This window comes from Argiope bruennichi, chromosome 9, assembly GCF_947563725.1.
Source record: "Argiope bruennichi chromosome 9, qqArgBrue1.1, whole genome shotgun sequence".
Lineage (NCBI taxonomy): Eukaryota > Metazoa > Arthropoda > Arachnida > Araneae > Araneidae > Argiope > Argiope bruennichi.
In genome coordinates, this window is record NC_079159.1 from 106,704,474 (window position 1) to 106,720,493 (window position 16,020).

Here is a 16,020-nt window from a genome sequence, read left to right on the forward strand (position 1 = left end):
GTATTAAGCACATTGAAAAACACACACAAAGAAATTGGGTACATCTACCTCATATCGTGTGTGGCAACCTCGAGGATGCAGAATTGTCGAAACACAATTGGCATAGACTAATGTTTGAAGGTGAATTGGAATTCACACCATGAATCCTGCAGTGTTGTCCACAAATCCAAGAGAGAGTGAGGTGGTGGAGATCTCTTCTGAACAGTTCGTTGCAAGCCATACCATATAGACTCAGTAATATTAATGTTTGGGGATTTAGGAGACAAATGTAAGTGACTAAACTCAGAAGAGCATTCCCCCCAGAGCCACTTGGTAGAAACTATCGACATGTGGGGTGCCGCACTATTCATCTGGAAATGTCAAAATCCATTGGAATGCTCATCGGACATGAATAGATACAAGTGATCAGACAGAAGGCTTATGTGCCCGTCACCTATCAGAGTCATCCCCTGTTCCCATAATACTCCAACTGCACAAGCTCTCATACCATGACAGTGCCTTCTCCACCTTGAAGTTGCCCGTTGACACATAGGGTAAGTACATGGATTCATGAGGTTTTCTCCATACCCGCACACGTTCATCCGCTGGATACAACAGGATGTGAGACTTGTCAGACCATGCAATGAGTTCCCAGTCATCAACATTTCAATATAATTTTTGGTGGGCAGAGACATGATGTAGCTCTTTGTGGCATCCAGTCAACAACCGCATAAAAGTAGGCTTGCGGCACCGAAAGCCCATATCGATAATGGTCCGTTGAATAATTCGCACATTGAAATTGGTTGATGCCCCAGCATTGAAATCCTAGGCTATGTGAGGAAGGATTGCTGGTATTTTATGTTTAATGATTTGTCGTTGGTCCTATTCTTTCACGATTCTCTTTTTTCTTTTTGTTTCTCAACCGCAGCGATGTCAGAGATTTGATGTTTTATCATATTCTCGATATTCATAGTACAATAGTAAAATGGTCATCAAAATTTTAAATTATAACTCGGTGATGCTATGTCTCATCTTTTGCACGCCGAATATAACACTACGTTTAAACTCACTTAAATCTTGATAATCCGATATTTCAGCAGCAAGAGCTGCTCTAACAACTTTAACAACACTCATAATCTTATATGGGTGCTGCTGACCACATCTCGTTACTCTGATTGTTTGCATATCTTTGTTATTTGAATAAGCACTCCTGTAGCAATTTTTCTGACCCTTGAATGTACGGAGATAAAATCTTTCAGGTAAATAAATGGAATCAAATGTTTACACTGAACAAGGCATATAACCACGCATTCTTTTTATTCTATACAATTAACTTAAAAACACCAAGGATTCTAGTTTTCTTAATTAAATTCAAAGTTAAGATAAAATATTTATCTGACTCAGCTATTTTGCCCGATCCTCTTTCGGAATTTTACGTTTGAAATATGAATTGATTCTATTTGTTAATTCAATTATTAATCATTCTATAAAAATCATTCAGGAAATTAAACTTTACAAAACTTTAATTAATGTAAAAATTATTATATTTGCTTACCTGCAAGGCTCCCCTTATTGAAGCATGCCGAAGTTCTGCGCCCAAGTGACGGCAGCTGAGTGACCGCACCATGTGGAAATTACTGAGTACCTCGAAGGACATGAGGCCGTACGTCCATAGGTCAAAGGCACGACCATCTATTGATTCGCCCTTTTTAAGGGCACGAAAGGCTTCCGGTGGCTGATGCATAATTGGCAATTGGAAACTTATTAAAAAAGCAGCAATATTAGAAAGAAAATTTTAATTTAAAAATCAATAAATATATTCCAAAAATCTTTCCAACAATTTTGTTAAAAAAACGTAATGTGTGTGTCAAAATGAATGTTCAATAAAATATTTAAAATTTAACGCATGCTTCAAGTGAATTTATACAATTTAATATTTTAATTTACTTATAATGAACATTTCTTACCTTCCTATGCGGGTTGTTGTTCTATTGAGGAAAGTAAAGTCAGCTATCATTGCCCTTGATGCTTGCCGTGATATCAGTACTTTATCGGACTTCAGAGCTTCTTATAGTGCAAAAAGTCTAGCCACATAATACTTGAAATAACCATATTTTTAGTTGTTTAAGGGATTCTGAGTTTCCGAGGTAATCATTGGAGGTTACTGCTTTCATTAGGTTATAAGGATAGATTTGCATTTCAAAGGAGGCTACGTTGAGCGTTGGGAACATGGTGAATCTTTGCAAAGGCACGATGTTTTCGTGCCGCAACCGTATCCAAAGTTTTCGCTCTCCCTCATTCACCTCGTCTAAATACAGCAATTTGATGGCTACCCCGTCTTCGTTTTTGGGATGGTTAAAGCGAATCACCGAGCCAAATGACCCTTCGCCAAGAATCCTGGGGTGAGTGTATCCAAAATGTTTTTTCATCAATTGCGTCGTCCTTAAATATGCTATTCCCGGTTCACGAATCCGGTCCAAATCCTCATATAAATCTTCAGTAGACATTGCAGATGTGTTAAATTATCCTTTTGAAATCGCAGATAGAAAGCTTGTTTAACTTTATGAATATCAAACGAATATTAACTCTATTATCAGAGCAACAGGGAATGAATCGCAACAATATTGTATCGCAATATTATTTTTCATTGCTGAAATTCTGTTGTTAAAATTCTTGAAACAGATAAGCAACCTTTTAACAATCGCAACAGCAGAATATTTTGAACAGAATCTTCTAATGCATTTGTTTAAAATATTGTTACGAAATTTAGTGTTATATTCGTGATTTGTTGACATATTTCTAAAGAGAAGAATTTTTTTTTAATGAAATATAAAGAATCAAAAGAAAAATCACTGAAGTTTTAGCTTCCGAAAGTAATACTCTAAAAAAATTTATGACATAAAGAAAAATTTAAAAAACTTTTTATTTTACAAAAATTTGATTTTTTTTTTTTCCTTTCTCGAAACGAAGTATAGAAAAAGCACTGCATTCGGAAAAAAAAATAATTAAAATTTGAAATTTTATTGAATTTCCATGCTTGAGACCTCCCTGATTTCGAAAATTCCATTTTTAGATCCATTTCTCTCTCTCTCTCTCTCTCTCTCTCTCTCTCTCTCTCTCTCTCTCTGTGTGTGTGTGTGTGTGTGTGTGTGTGTGTGTGTGTGTGTGTGTGTGTGTTATAGTGTAAATCAAATCGTTTTCCATTAGATGAAACAAACTTGATAATATGAATTTCATGTAAAATTTGTATATTTCTATCAAATTTTAAACAAAATCCAACCATAGGTAGACTGTACTTTTAGATAACTGCTAAATGTTAAGATTCAAATAAATGGAATTTGGTACACAGTTTTAGCACTTATAATGCAGATTCTTAACAAATTTTGAACGGAATCTGTCAAAGGATTCATCGTTTGCTGGTCTGTAATTCCCCGCATAAATAAAAACATTTATCATAAACTTGATGACTTAAATCGATAAAAATTGATATTATTTTTTTAATTCCTATAAATTAAACACATGGTTTTTATTTATTATACACTTATAATATTGTTACAAAATTTTTTCTTCTACAACAAATACCGCTAATCAATTGCAATAGCGCAGCACATTTAATTGCTATAGTTCAGCAGCTTTCTTGCTGTCTAATCCTCCAAGACCTCTACGTGTCGGCGACTCCGACTCTCACCACACACCGCCTCTTTTTACGATCCACACGACTTCGCAGCTTCTGATTGCAGGTCTTTTATAGTTCCGGGAGGCGGGGCTAGAATCTTCTGACCAATCAAGGCGCATCTGGCTGTACCTCGGGTCTTACTAGATGGATCGTGAAAGTTCTCGAACTTTCCGGTATTATCCCTTTAGTCGCCAAACTCGCCAAATTTATCGCCAAGCCGCCAAATGCTCGCCAAGTCTGTAGCCAAGCTCTAAGTTCATTGATCTCAGCACGTACAGGACCGATCGTACAACGGTCTTTCTTACGATGACTCGATTCGTGCCGGGTAGCAATATTATAGGTTCGTAACAATATAGATTAGTGCCTCACTTATAACAACTAATTAAATGCCTCGTTTTCAATAATCTTATGAACATTTCAACATTTAGTAAATTTATTGTTGGCTGATGTGAAAGTTAAAACCAAGGGCATGTAGATTTGTTACGAATTGAATTTATACATAAAGACTGCGTAATTTTAATAAAGTATGAGGGTAGTTTGATGTGTTCGTTAACAATAATGTACAGTGTTTTTCATGTATAATAAATTATTTTTAATAATAACGAGATGCTGCATTGATTAAATTATTTAATGAATATTTGAAATATCTGCTCTGTATTTTCTCTTTTTGAAATTTACATCTCCTACTAAGATTAAGGGCAGACTCATTCTTCAAAGAAATCCTAGAGTAAATTTTCAGTGTCCAATTGCAGGTAACATAAAAGGAAAAGTTGGTGAATCAGGTATCCATATTTCAAAACACAACGCTTTAAATTATTATTTCAATGGAATGTAGATATGAAAATACTTTTGACTGGCAAAAAATGCTGAGATCTTATTGAAAATGAAGAGCCGTCAGATGGAAACAAGTAAAGAATAGTCGAGTAGCGAAAAGAAAGAGCCTACACCATTGTTCGGCGTTTTTATGAGGTGACGTCACCTTCAGATGTCGCAACTAATTTGCCGTTTGGTTTCTTACTTTTAATAATTAATCTCGAACCAGAAAGAATCGCGAGAATATCATTTTGTGTTTTCAAACTTTTTTTACGTTTTAATTATCGTGCCCTTGTAACGCGCGTTTTATGTTTGTTATTAACGATTTTGTGTGTCCTTTTTAAAGTAATTTTGCGACTTTAACAACACTCTTAAGAATCGCAAGTGCTTCTGCTGTAAATATACTCCCAGAAAAACATATTTAATTGCAGATACTGGATTTTAGTGGTTCATAGATTGTACTCCATCAACAGTTTTACTTTAAAAGGTATTCATGCTACATTTGCATTTTACTTCTTAGCTTCATTACATTATGTCTAAGTGTATCTTTATATTGCTTTGAAATGAAAAACACCGTTTATCTGGATTTTCTAAATTTTTTAAAGAGGGGAATATATTTTATTTTTTTCATATTTTAAACAATGTCTTATTTTCAGGCTAGATATGAAAATAGTTATTTATTAATGGTTAAAAAATCATTTTCCCATTATAAATTATGAAAAATTGAGATAGACAGTGCCGATTGTTAAGTAGTTATATATAACAATGAAATTCTTTTGTAAAGCTTCAAAATTCTATCCCAGTTTGTACAATCTTAAATGGTGCTTGAGTGGAGCTATCCGAGAGAAAATGCTTAATAAAAAAGGACGCTTATGTGTGATTTGGTGTTCGACCGTTTGACTTAGCTCGATCGAATTTAATACAAATATAATTTGAATAAAATCTTTTTTAGTAATTAAAAAGTAAGCAAGATGCAGGCATATACAACCTTATTTTTCCAAACATTATTGTACAAAAATAATTTTTGTGCCACTCTGAATTTAAAGAAATTATCCGTTATCGATAACAAATTTCTAGTAAGGTAAATGCTTCTTGAGTTTGAAAAATTTTTGAAAACATGTTTTATTTCATAATTTTCTACAATATGATTTCCATGAAATTGAAATCATTTTATCGTTTTATAAAATTTTTAAACTGTTTGCGAGTTACAGAAATATTCTGCTGATATTATCCGTTCCGTTTATATGAAGAATAAAAAAGAACTTACAGTATCGCGAAAAGCTGCAGGTAATTAGATGACAAATTTGTCTGACACCTAGGTTTTTATTACATTTCAATGCTGTGAGACTATTCAATTTGGAATTTTCATCTACATAATTAATAGGTAAAGTGTAAGAATTTCAAATTCATATAATTAATGTTTATTGTAATTTGAAGCTTAAAATATTTGTGAAAGTAATGAATATTCAAATTATGCATTAACCTCAACAAATTTATTTAGCTTTCTAATTAGATGGCACATTCTATTTTTGACATTTATTGTTTTTCCAATCCCTATAATAACATAAAGATTATTTGGGATATTGAGGTAATATATGCGTTTTAAATGACGTAATACTTTCACTTAATTTCTGATTTAATTATAAGCATTCAATAATTCAATGCAAGTGTTAAACATGTCTTTATAGTGCAAGAGGTTAAGAAGTACAGTAAAAAATTAAAAGCAATTTTTATTCCGAAAGAAATAGCTGATAGCGAATAGCGGCTAGTAAATAATAAAATAAGTCATTGTTTCGTTTATATATATATGTCTATCAATTCGAACTTTTTAATCTGCCGATGCTACATGTTTTAAATTTAAAGTTGCTTTATATCTGTAGATCAAAAATGGTCTACTGCAAATTTAAAAAATAATGTAAAAATTTAAACTGATTATGATGAATTTTTATTTAAAAATTTTGATAATATTGCTTTCAATTATTTTATTGTTTTATTATGAATTATTTTGATCTTATAAACTTTTAAGGGCTTACTACAGAAAACGTTAGTGGAACACCCTTTATATTTGCATGGATTGTATGCGTAGATTTGCATCTTCCTTTGATCTACCAAGTTTCAAATAACATTATTGATGTTTAACTTATATTATACGAAACACTTTATTCTGTGATTTTATGCAGTTAGTTTATGCTGCAGGAAATATTTAATTCAATGAAGTTTTAAGTAAGATTTAATAATAAGTTGTATTGATAGTTAAGATAAAAAAAAAGAATTAATTGCTGTAACAAATGAATTATGGAGGATAAAAATATAATAGGTTATATGAAATATGAAAGAATTAATGTTTTCATTTCTTCTATATTGTATTTTGTCTTCTATATTGTCTATTTGTACTATGTGGATCTACTTGAGGAAATCGTAGCTTTCCATATTTACACCAATGTACACAGAAACAGACTGCAAGAAAATGATTCATTTTTTTTATTTGCATTCAGGGTCCAACAATTATATTTTATTGAATAAGAATTTAAAGTGCTTAAACAATAATAATTAGAAAAATAAATAGTATTTTGATATTGATATTTCACATTAATTAAACAATAGTTTGTAGAGCGTTGATTAATTGTTCTGCTTCCTTTTCATTTAATGGTTGGTTGGGATAATATATCCTGTGGACTGAGATTTTGCTCGAACATATCTGAAAAAAGAATTAAAATTGGGAATAAACACATAAGTTATTATAATTTTAAGCAATGATTTATAAGCTGTATATTATTCAGCGTTTTTAAGTATAGTTTAATATCTTTTCCTTCATAGATTATAAAAATACTATAGAGGAATAAAATAATAGATTTTTGACAAATAAATTGTTAATATAGATTAATATTTACCAACTCAGTTGAATTATAATAGTCTTAAATTATATAGTTAATTAAATTATATAATTATACATTATTGAATTTTAATAGTCTCATTGTAACTGAAGATGCATGGTACGAGCGTATTTATTTAACAATGATAATTTATATATAATATAATTTCCAGTTTCAGCTGCAAATTATCAAATGCAATTAGAATTTTAAATGACACCTCGCAATATAAGGGCATGCTTCATGATGTATTTTTAGATAATAAGACAATGATTTTTAAAACATACTGAGGGCATTTAATTGAATTAAGAAAATGGAGGCTATAAGTGTAGATACATTCACAATTCCCATAAATAAATATTTCTATTTAGTTGATAATAATAAAGTCAAAGTTATTAACATATAGAATAAAAATTAATAGGTGATAGTTTATTGACATATAGAGTAAGAATTAATAGATAATGATTTATTGACATATAGAATAAAAATTAATAGGTAATAGTTTATTGACATATAGAATAAGAATTAATAGATAATGATTTATTGACATGTAGACTAAGAATTAATAGATAATGATTTATTGACATGTAGAATACGAATTAATAGATAATGATTTATTGACATGTAGAATAAGAATTAATAGATAATGATTTATTAACATATAGAATAAGAATTAATAGATAATGATTTATTGATGTATAGAATAAGAATTAATAGATAATGATTTATTGACATATAGAATACGAATTAAATTATGGAATCATTAGAATTAAATAGCAAAAATGAATTGATATTTACCTCAGAAAACAATTCTTTGACACCAGAAATATCATTTGCTAAAAGCTTTGATGAATCCTCTATGATGTTAATATCTTTAGAAAGTTTCGTCTTAGGAATGTAGGATTTAACGAGATTATATTTTCTTATGAAATGAGATGCAGCTTCGGAGATATCGCCTTTATTCACAGTTTCACTCGAAGAATTGGTTATATAATTGAGAATAGTTCTTATCCTCTCTTCTTGGCCAGTTACTTTCTTCAGTTCGTCTTCCAGCTGTGGATTTAAAATTTAAAAAAAAAAGTGATATGGTTATTCACTTTAAATACAATGTGTCCTAAAAATATTTTGAAATACTATTACATAATAAATCAGTAGGAGTGGTTTCTTTAAAACTTTCTTGCTTACTCTCTTTTAAAAGTGTACCTTTACCCTCCCAGCAAAAAATTATGGATCTTAGAAAAAATAGGGAAAGCTTTGTATGGCATTGGCGTACAATTGTTACGAAATATTAACCTTTGGCGAGAATTTTACTGAATCTACCGTGGCGAGGTATTTGGTGATTAATCTCTGGCATGTAGTTAATAGTCTGGTTAATTGTAATCTGAAAATCGAATTTCTGTTTTAGACGCATTTTTCCAAAACCGTCTGAAACCAAAATTTGAAGCAGTACTACAAATGTACTCACAATCTCGCATACTAAATTTAATATACTTAAGTCATTGCATTTTTGAATTGTTGCTTCTGAAAGTGCAGATCAATAGGCGGTCAACCCCTTGTTGGATTTGGCTCAAAGTGTGATAGGTGTCTGTCTGCACTATAGATGTTAAATCTGTGTACCGAATTTTATCCATCTAGATCTCAGCATGTTGTAGTTATCGTACCGGCAGACATAATTCTTCTGGAGAGATTTTACTCAACATTCGATAAAAATCGACACATTTAGTGTGAAGACCGTATATTAAATTTCAGACGTTTAGTTCAAAACGTTTTTGAGTTGTCTATGTCTTAGACAAACAGACATTTTCTAAAAAATGTGTTTTCGAACACAGGGAGGTATAAAATGTGGAGTTTCGTCGAAATCTCGATTTCGAATTTTTTTTTGACGATTACAATTGTTACGAATCTGTAATGCTGCTTCCCAGCATAGTTGGTTCCACCATAGGAAAGAATGTTTTACAGTCATCTGTATTGGACACAGTCCGTGTGTCGTGTCGGAGGTCCCGGAGCTTGGCGAAAAATTTGGAGACTTGGTGACGAATTTGGCGACTTTGGCTCCAAAATAGATTATACCCGAAGCATCGAGAATTTTCCCGATTCGTCCAGTAGGAACCGAGATACGCCTCGAACGTTCCTGATTGGTTGAGAGGATTCTAGCCCCGCCCCCTGAGACCTATAAAAGGAGGCGGCCGCGGCTGCCAGGGTCGTCGTAGTCGGAATCGATGGTAAAGAACTGGCCTTCCAGAACTAAGTGGAGCAGCGACGGAGTGAAGCTAGTGCTGAACTAAGCTGTGTGCTACTGTCTGCAGTAGAGTCTGTTGTATGCTGCTGTTTATGCTGTTTTGTATGCTGCTGTGTATGCTGCACGTCTCGGCTGAAGATAATCGTTTTCTATGCTGTATATAGTTGTCGTCTTTGTGCTGTCCTGTGTGTCTTCGTGTAAATAAATGTCGTTGTTTTATTTTCTACTTCCGCCTGCTGATTGAGCGTTCTCCACACCATATAACTCCCAGTATTTCGGAAATTTCGTAACACAATACTTTCTCTGTACTTAGTAGGGGAAAAAGTTGATACCATATATAAGAATTTTCAAATTGATCCATATATTGTTTATGCTATGGGAATTATTGTATTAGTCAATATGCTTTCTGAAATATAATAGCCTTATTATTATTTATTTATTTATTTTTGAATTCTGATGAAGACGTTGCAAAGACTGTACATTAAATTTCGTACCCCCCTTTTTTTTATCGAAACTTCCGAAAATATGTTTATAGCTTAAGGTTAACAACGAATAGAATGCAGCCATTAATAAGTTCGCTGAAATGAATCATGTCTGGGATTAACCCTACCATTTAATAAGATGCTTACTTCTTTACTATCTCTTAGTTGTAGTATAGAGGTTAATACCTAACTAGATAGTAGTCGCGAATCACAGGTGATTCACACGATGAATAATAGGATAAAACAAGGAGATAGAAATTAAACGTAGGCATATTTATATTTGATATTTAGGTTTACTAATTTTAGTTATAAGACTTTGATATATGTCCTTTATTTTTTATATAATGGATAATCAAAGTTGTGCTTACATTTTTTGAATACTTTATATGTATGTTTAATTGGAAAAATTTTCTGTTTGAAAATTAATATAATATTCTGTTAATTTTGCTAAATATTTTAAATTGTTTGTTTAAATGCATTGTTCTAAAAAGTTTATTTGTACAAAATTTAACAAGGGTACAGAGCAAGCATTTTTCTAATCGACTTTTTAAAGAAAATAAAAAAAAGAAAGAAAATTATACTTTAAATATAAAAATAATTATAGATTAATTTAAATATGTTAATAAATTAATAATAAATACGTTTTGTGAATTATTTTCTTTTATTCATATGAATTATATCATTTGTTATTTACATTTGTTTATTAATTATTTCTTTTATTATTTCCTTTTTTCTTATTAAATTAAGTTTAGATATCAAAATACATAACAAAAAGTTAAAGTGAAACCATACCTAGAAACTAACACTAAAAACTTTGAAATAAAATTTGAGCAATTAATAACTTTAAAAAAAATCTTTTGCTGGAAAAGATTATTATATGAAATAACATAGCAGAATTTCAAAGTAAAACAAAACCTTACCCTAGGAACAGCTCCTGACACGAATTGTTGAACAAATCTGTAAAGAGCTGTGGCTTCAGGATCTTTCTTTCCTTCAGTTTCTGCATCTTCTTTGTTTAAGAAGTCCAGGAGATCATCTGAACCATTCAGAAGTGTGACAGATTTCAAATTAGAACGCCGTTTTTCACTTTGAAGAGCCATTTCGAAAGCTACAGTTCCGCTCAGTGAATGACCGACGATGTGGAAAGGACCAGCTACTGTCTTTTGTATGAGCTGGAAGATAAGTACATAGAAAATCACTTGAAAAGCATTAAAAAAAACTTGTGCATTCCGAGATGTTTTTTATTATTTGAGGAAAATAAATTTAATGCCCATACTTACAGCAGTATACTAAATTTAATTATCTGTAGATACAATATCTACATGTTTGCAGTGCATTGCTCCCTTGTTTATTCAAAGATTATGAAAAAACTGAATGTTATAGATATTTATTGTACTTTACTTATAACGTAAAGAGGCGAATATAACACTATTTTGAGAGACAGATTCCCAGCTCTGGTGTCTCCCTCGTCATCTGACCGCTATTCAAAATTACGAGGTCCGTCCTAAAATAGCCTTAGCATTGCTTTTAAAAGAGGCGTTAATATAACTGAAATGAAAAAAAAAAAAATCGTCCGAAAAGGACAAAAAGAAATGGATATCCCTAATAAAGAATAATATCTCCCTTCTCAATAGTCATTGTTCCACGTTTCATTTGTAAAATTAATGTGAATTTATTGTCTAACAACTGGGATGCACATTTCATGTCCGTTAGTCGTTTATTTATTTATTTTAGCGTTTTCATAGCCGTTGTTAAATATATACAAGCAGAAAAATTTCCTTCCGAAATCTTTCTTATGTTTATTATATCCGAAGAATGTATCGATAGATTTTGGTTCAAAATCAGACTCATAATACGATGCAAGGTAACATGGCAAATTTCACTTCGCTTATCTAAATCATTGCATTTTTGAGTTATCGTATTTGTATGCATGCGAATTTATAGAGTGATAGACAGTCGGTTTTGGGCTTATTTGTTTCAAAATTTTAAACAAATGTGTACTTTTTTCCTTGCAGCATGATCCGTTTTGTAGTTATTATACTCATTTGTACACGGAACTGGCAGACATGGTTCTTGCGAATGGATTTCATTCAAAAATAGATAGAAATCAACAAAATCTTTTTAAAGACCACACACCAAAGTTCATCTGACTAATTTAATGAACTTTTGTGTTATATACAAGGCGGCAAATAAGCACAAATGCATAATACGTTTTGCTAATCTAGGAAATCTGAAATGCGAATATTCTTCAAAATCTTGAGCTCGGATTTTTGGATGATTATACTGTTACGAATCTGTGATGCTGCTTCCCAGTATAGTTGGTTCCATTGGAAGTCCCAGAGCTTGGCGACAAACTTGGCGCCAAAATAGATTATACCCCAAACATCGAGAATTTTCCCGATCCGTCCAGTAGGAACCGAGTTACGCCTCGAACGTTCCTGATTGGTTGAGAGGTTTCTAGCCCCGCTTCCTGAGACCTATAAAAGGAGCTACAGCTGCCGGGGAGTGGTGGTGAATTGAGTAGTCAAAGGGTAGTCGGAAGCGACAGAGAAGAGTGGTTGTGGACCAGTGGAGTCGAAGAGTCGTCGTTCGGAATCGACGGTAAAGAACTGACCTTCCAGAGATTAGCAGAGCAGCGACGGAGTCAAGCTAGGGCTGAACTAAGGTGTGTGCTACTGTATGCAGTAGAGAGTCTTGTTGTATGCTGCACGTCTGGGCTGAAGATAATCGTCTTCTGTGCTGTATATAGTTGCCGTCCTTGTGCTGTCCTGTGTGTCTTCGTGTAAATAAACGTCGTTGTTTTATTTTCTACTGCCGCCTGCTGATTGAGCGTTCTCCACACCATGTAACTTCCACTATCCAAACGAACCCCGGGAAAATTTCGTAACAATACTATCAATTTTTCTTTATGTATCTCGTACACAATAAAGAAAAAAATTTACAAAGCATTTCGATTAGTTAAATCAACAACATGCCATGGTTTGTCAAGAACAAAGAGATAAAAAAAGATGTCGGAATATTGCAAAACTTCCACAAGAGACTCTCAACATGCTTTTTTTTTTTTTTTTTGAAAAAATCGACAAAAGCGATATTATCACAATTAAAGAAATTGAAGATTACGACTCATCACTTCCAAAAAATGCTAAATTATCTCATAATCTCCTATATGCCTAGGACTACCATCTACTTGAGTCTGGACCGAATATGCCAAATTCATTCATGTAACTTTTTTACTTCTTTTCTTTTTATATTTTCCCTCATTTATTAGTTGTTATCTAATAAGTTAATTGCCTTTTTATCTTGCACAACCACTTACTAAATAATATCATTGCCATGTCATTACATTATTCATTATCCGGAAGTTAAGAACCTTGAGTTAAGCACTCCGTGACACTCCCCTCAAATCAGCACATCGAAGCCCTAATCGAAACCCTTTGAGCAATTTCAACTAAGTAAGATTATGAAGAAGATATCTATTTTGACAGAAATGGAAACTTACTTGAAGGTACCACGATGCGAGAGATTCCAGATCTGAGGCAGGTGCATCTTTGGTCCAAACCAGTGCATACACGGGTCTACTGAGCCCTTTTGCGAGAACCTGGAAACTCTTTAAGTCTGTTTCGCCTATGCTAACGATGAAGATGGGTTCACCTGTTGCATCTTTGCTGAGTGGGATAATGGGCTCGTTGTGCAGCAATACCGGAGGAAGTTTCACGTTTGTGGTGGCTAACAAAGCCGGGGCGTCATTGTCTGATCGTTCGCTGTCCACTTTCTCAAACAGAGCTTTGATGTCTTCGAGGGTCATTTCCTGCATTTCTTGAATGCTGACGGTAACGTCGCTGTAGGATTCGATGATCTGTTTGATCTCGACGCCTACAATGGAGTCGAGGCCGACCTCACCCAACGTTCTGTTCATATTAGTCTCGTTGTAGCCTGAAATTTGGAAGAGATTAGACACAATGAATGTGATTTATTCGTCATATTTACATTAAGATGCGAATAAAAAAGTATTTTCTTTGTAATGGGCTGTTATTAAAATTCCATGCTGAATATTTCGCTCTAGACAGTTTTGAAAAAACAGTTTATTAGATATACTTACTATTAAGCTGATTATTAATTACTATTAAACTGAAATATTTCAGAAAATTTTGAATATTTTATCATTTCCAGCAGGAAAAGCTGGAAATGACATAATTTTATTTAAAAGACATTATGTAGCAGATTAATTAAAACAAATTTTATTCATTTCAATTACGCACAGCGAATTTATGATTACAAACATTCAAAATACACATATAGAGGAAGATTAAGTCTTGAGGACATCATCATAATAAAACGCCAATTCACAGGCATTTCCTTATGTTAAATACTTTTCAAAGCATCGAATTTCAACAATTTTACAACCAGCTTATATCTCTGAATCCATTACATAAAACTTTTTACTCCCTGTGAGGAGTTTGTTTAAGGATCAACGACTCTCAAGTTCCGAAGAAGTGCAATGACGAGGGCACAGGATAATGTGGCATAAAAAGGCGTTTAATCCATCTTTTCAATTTTGTATGAAAGATGATAAAAATATAGTTTCCTTTTCATAGGATAGTTACTTCTAAAGAAAAACTAAATCGATGATTTACTTTTGGAATTCATTCTTTAGTAATAAAATTAATTTCTGCATCTTCTTGAACACATACAATGGACAAAAATATATGGTTTCATGGGGTAATTACTTCTGAAAAAACGAGTGATTCTGAAAAATCCACGAGCTTTTTCAGAATTCATTTTTTAGAATTAAAATTAATTTCTGGATCTTTTTGAACACATGCAATATAAATCTCTTTAAAATCGATCGAAAATGAGATCAAATTTATGATTTCGACAATATTAGTTTCATAACAATATGGATGTTGTACTGAGCTGCTTACAGTTGTGATAAAGTAAGACTGTACGAGAAAGTATTTTCTCATTTTTTTTAAAGAATCTCCAAGAAAAACTACGAAGATAAACATTTACATTATTTACAAAGCAAATAAAGTATTAATGGTTCTTTATGACGAAGGGAGAATTATGCAACGTCTGATATTTGATATAATCTTTCTCTTTTCAATACAGCTCCATCGAAGGGATGGCGTAAATTTTATTTAAACTAACCATTCGCTATTACAAAAAAATATATGCACTTGAAATCAATTTTTTTTCAAATTCACTACCATTTTATATTATTTGTATGGAATCAAAATTTAATTTATATTTATAGATTTAATTCATATATCAAAATTTAATTGTTTGTGATAAATTTTGGCCATCGGGAAATATGCCGATATTCCAATAGCGAAACTTTCTGTATTTAGAAATATGAAACATGAAATTAAATAAAAGCTGTGATAAGAAACAACATAATCTTACCGATACTCTTGATGATTTGCTGCAATGCATCGTTTTGAACAGATTTCTTGGTCTGCTGCGCTGTGACATACGTGGTCACCACAGGGCTCTCTTGTTGACAGAAGGCGTCCATCGTATCCAGGCACGATTTCACTTTTTGGGCCATGACGCCTGCGATCATGGCATCGTCACCCATGTGTCTGTGTACTACTCCGACTTCCCCGATAATTCCCCACTGGATGGCCAAGCCTGAAAAGAAAAAAAAAAAGTTCTTAGGATGGTTTTTTTTAAAATTCCCGTCACTGTTTGTGAATCTTAATGGTCCTATATTTTTTATTTACTTTTTATTCAATATCAGCACCGACCCAGCCTACTTGATTGGGTGAAAGACTCTTAGCAAGCCGGTTAAGAAACAAACTTCTCAATGAGTTTTATATCATAGCTGACTATTCGAACCCGACCGAATTCACACAGATATATCTGAGCGAGGTAGCATAGGCGGGAACTATGGTATCACAAGGGACATAATCGGTCACGACATAACCCCTCCCGTAGGAAGCAAGCCCTGCCATAGATGGG

At 32.7% G+C, this 16,020-nt stretch overlaps 1 protein-coding gene across 1 annotated transcript in view; it reads right to left on the bottom strand.

Moving 5' to 3' along the window:
- Positions 1-6,934: 6,934 nt before the first annotated feature.
- The window catches only part of LOC129983957 (fatty acid synthase-like), a 70,354-nt gene continuing 61,268 nt past the window's right edge, over positions 6,935-16,020 (bottom strand). The window contains exons 25-29 of the mRNA XM_056093690.1: positions 15,463-15,690; positions 13,559-13,992; positions 10,980-11,231; positions 8,137-8,391; positions 6,935-7,166 (exon numbers count right to left, since the gene is read on the bottom strand). Of these exons, the coding sequence (XP_055949665.1) occupies positions 7,062-7,166; positions 8,137-8,391; positions 10,980-11,231; positions 13,559-13,992; positions 15,463-15,690 (1,274 nt within the window). The 3' untranslated portion in view covers positions 6,935-7,061. The remainder of the gene's footprint in view (positions 7,167-8,136; positions 8,392-10,979; positions 11,232-13,558; positions 13,993-15,462; positions 15,691-16,020) is intronic.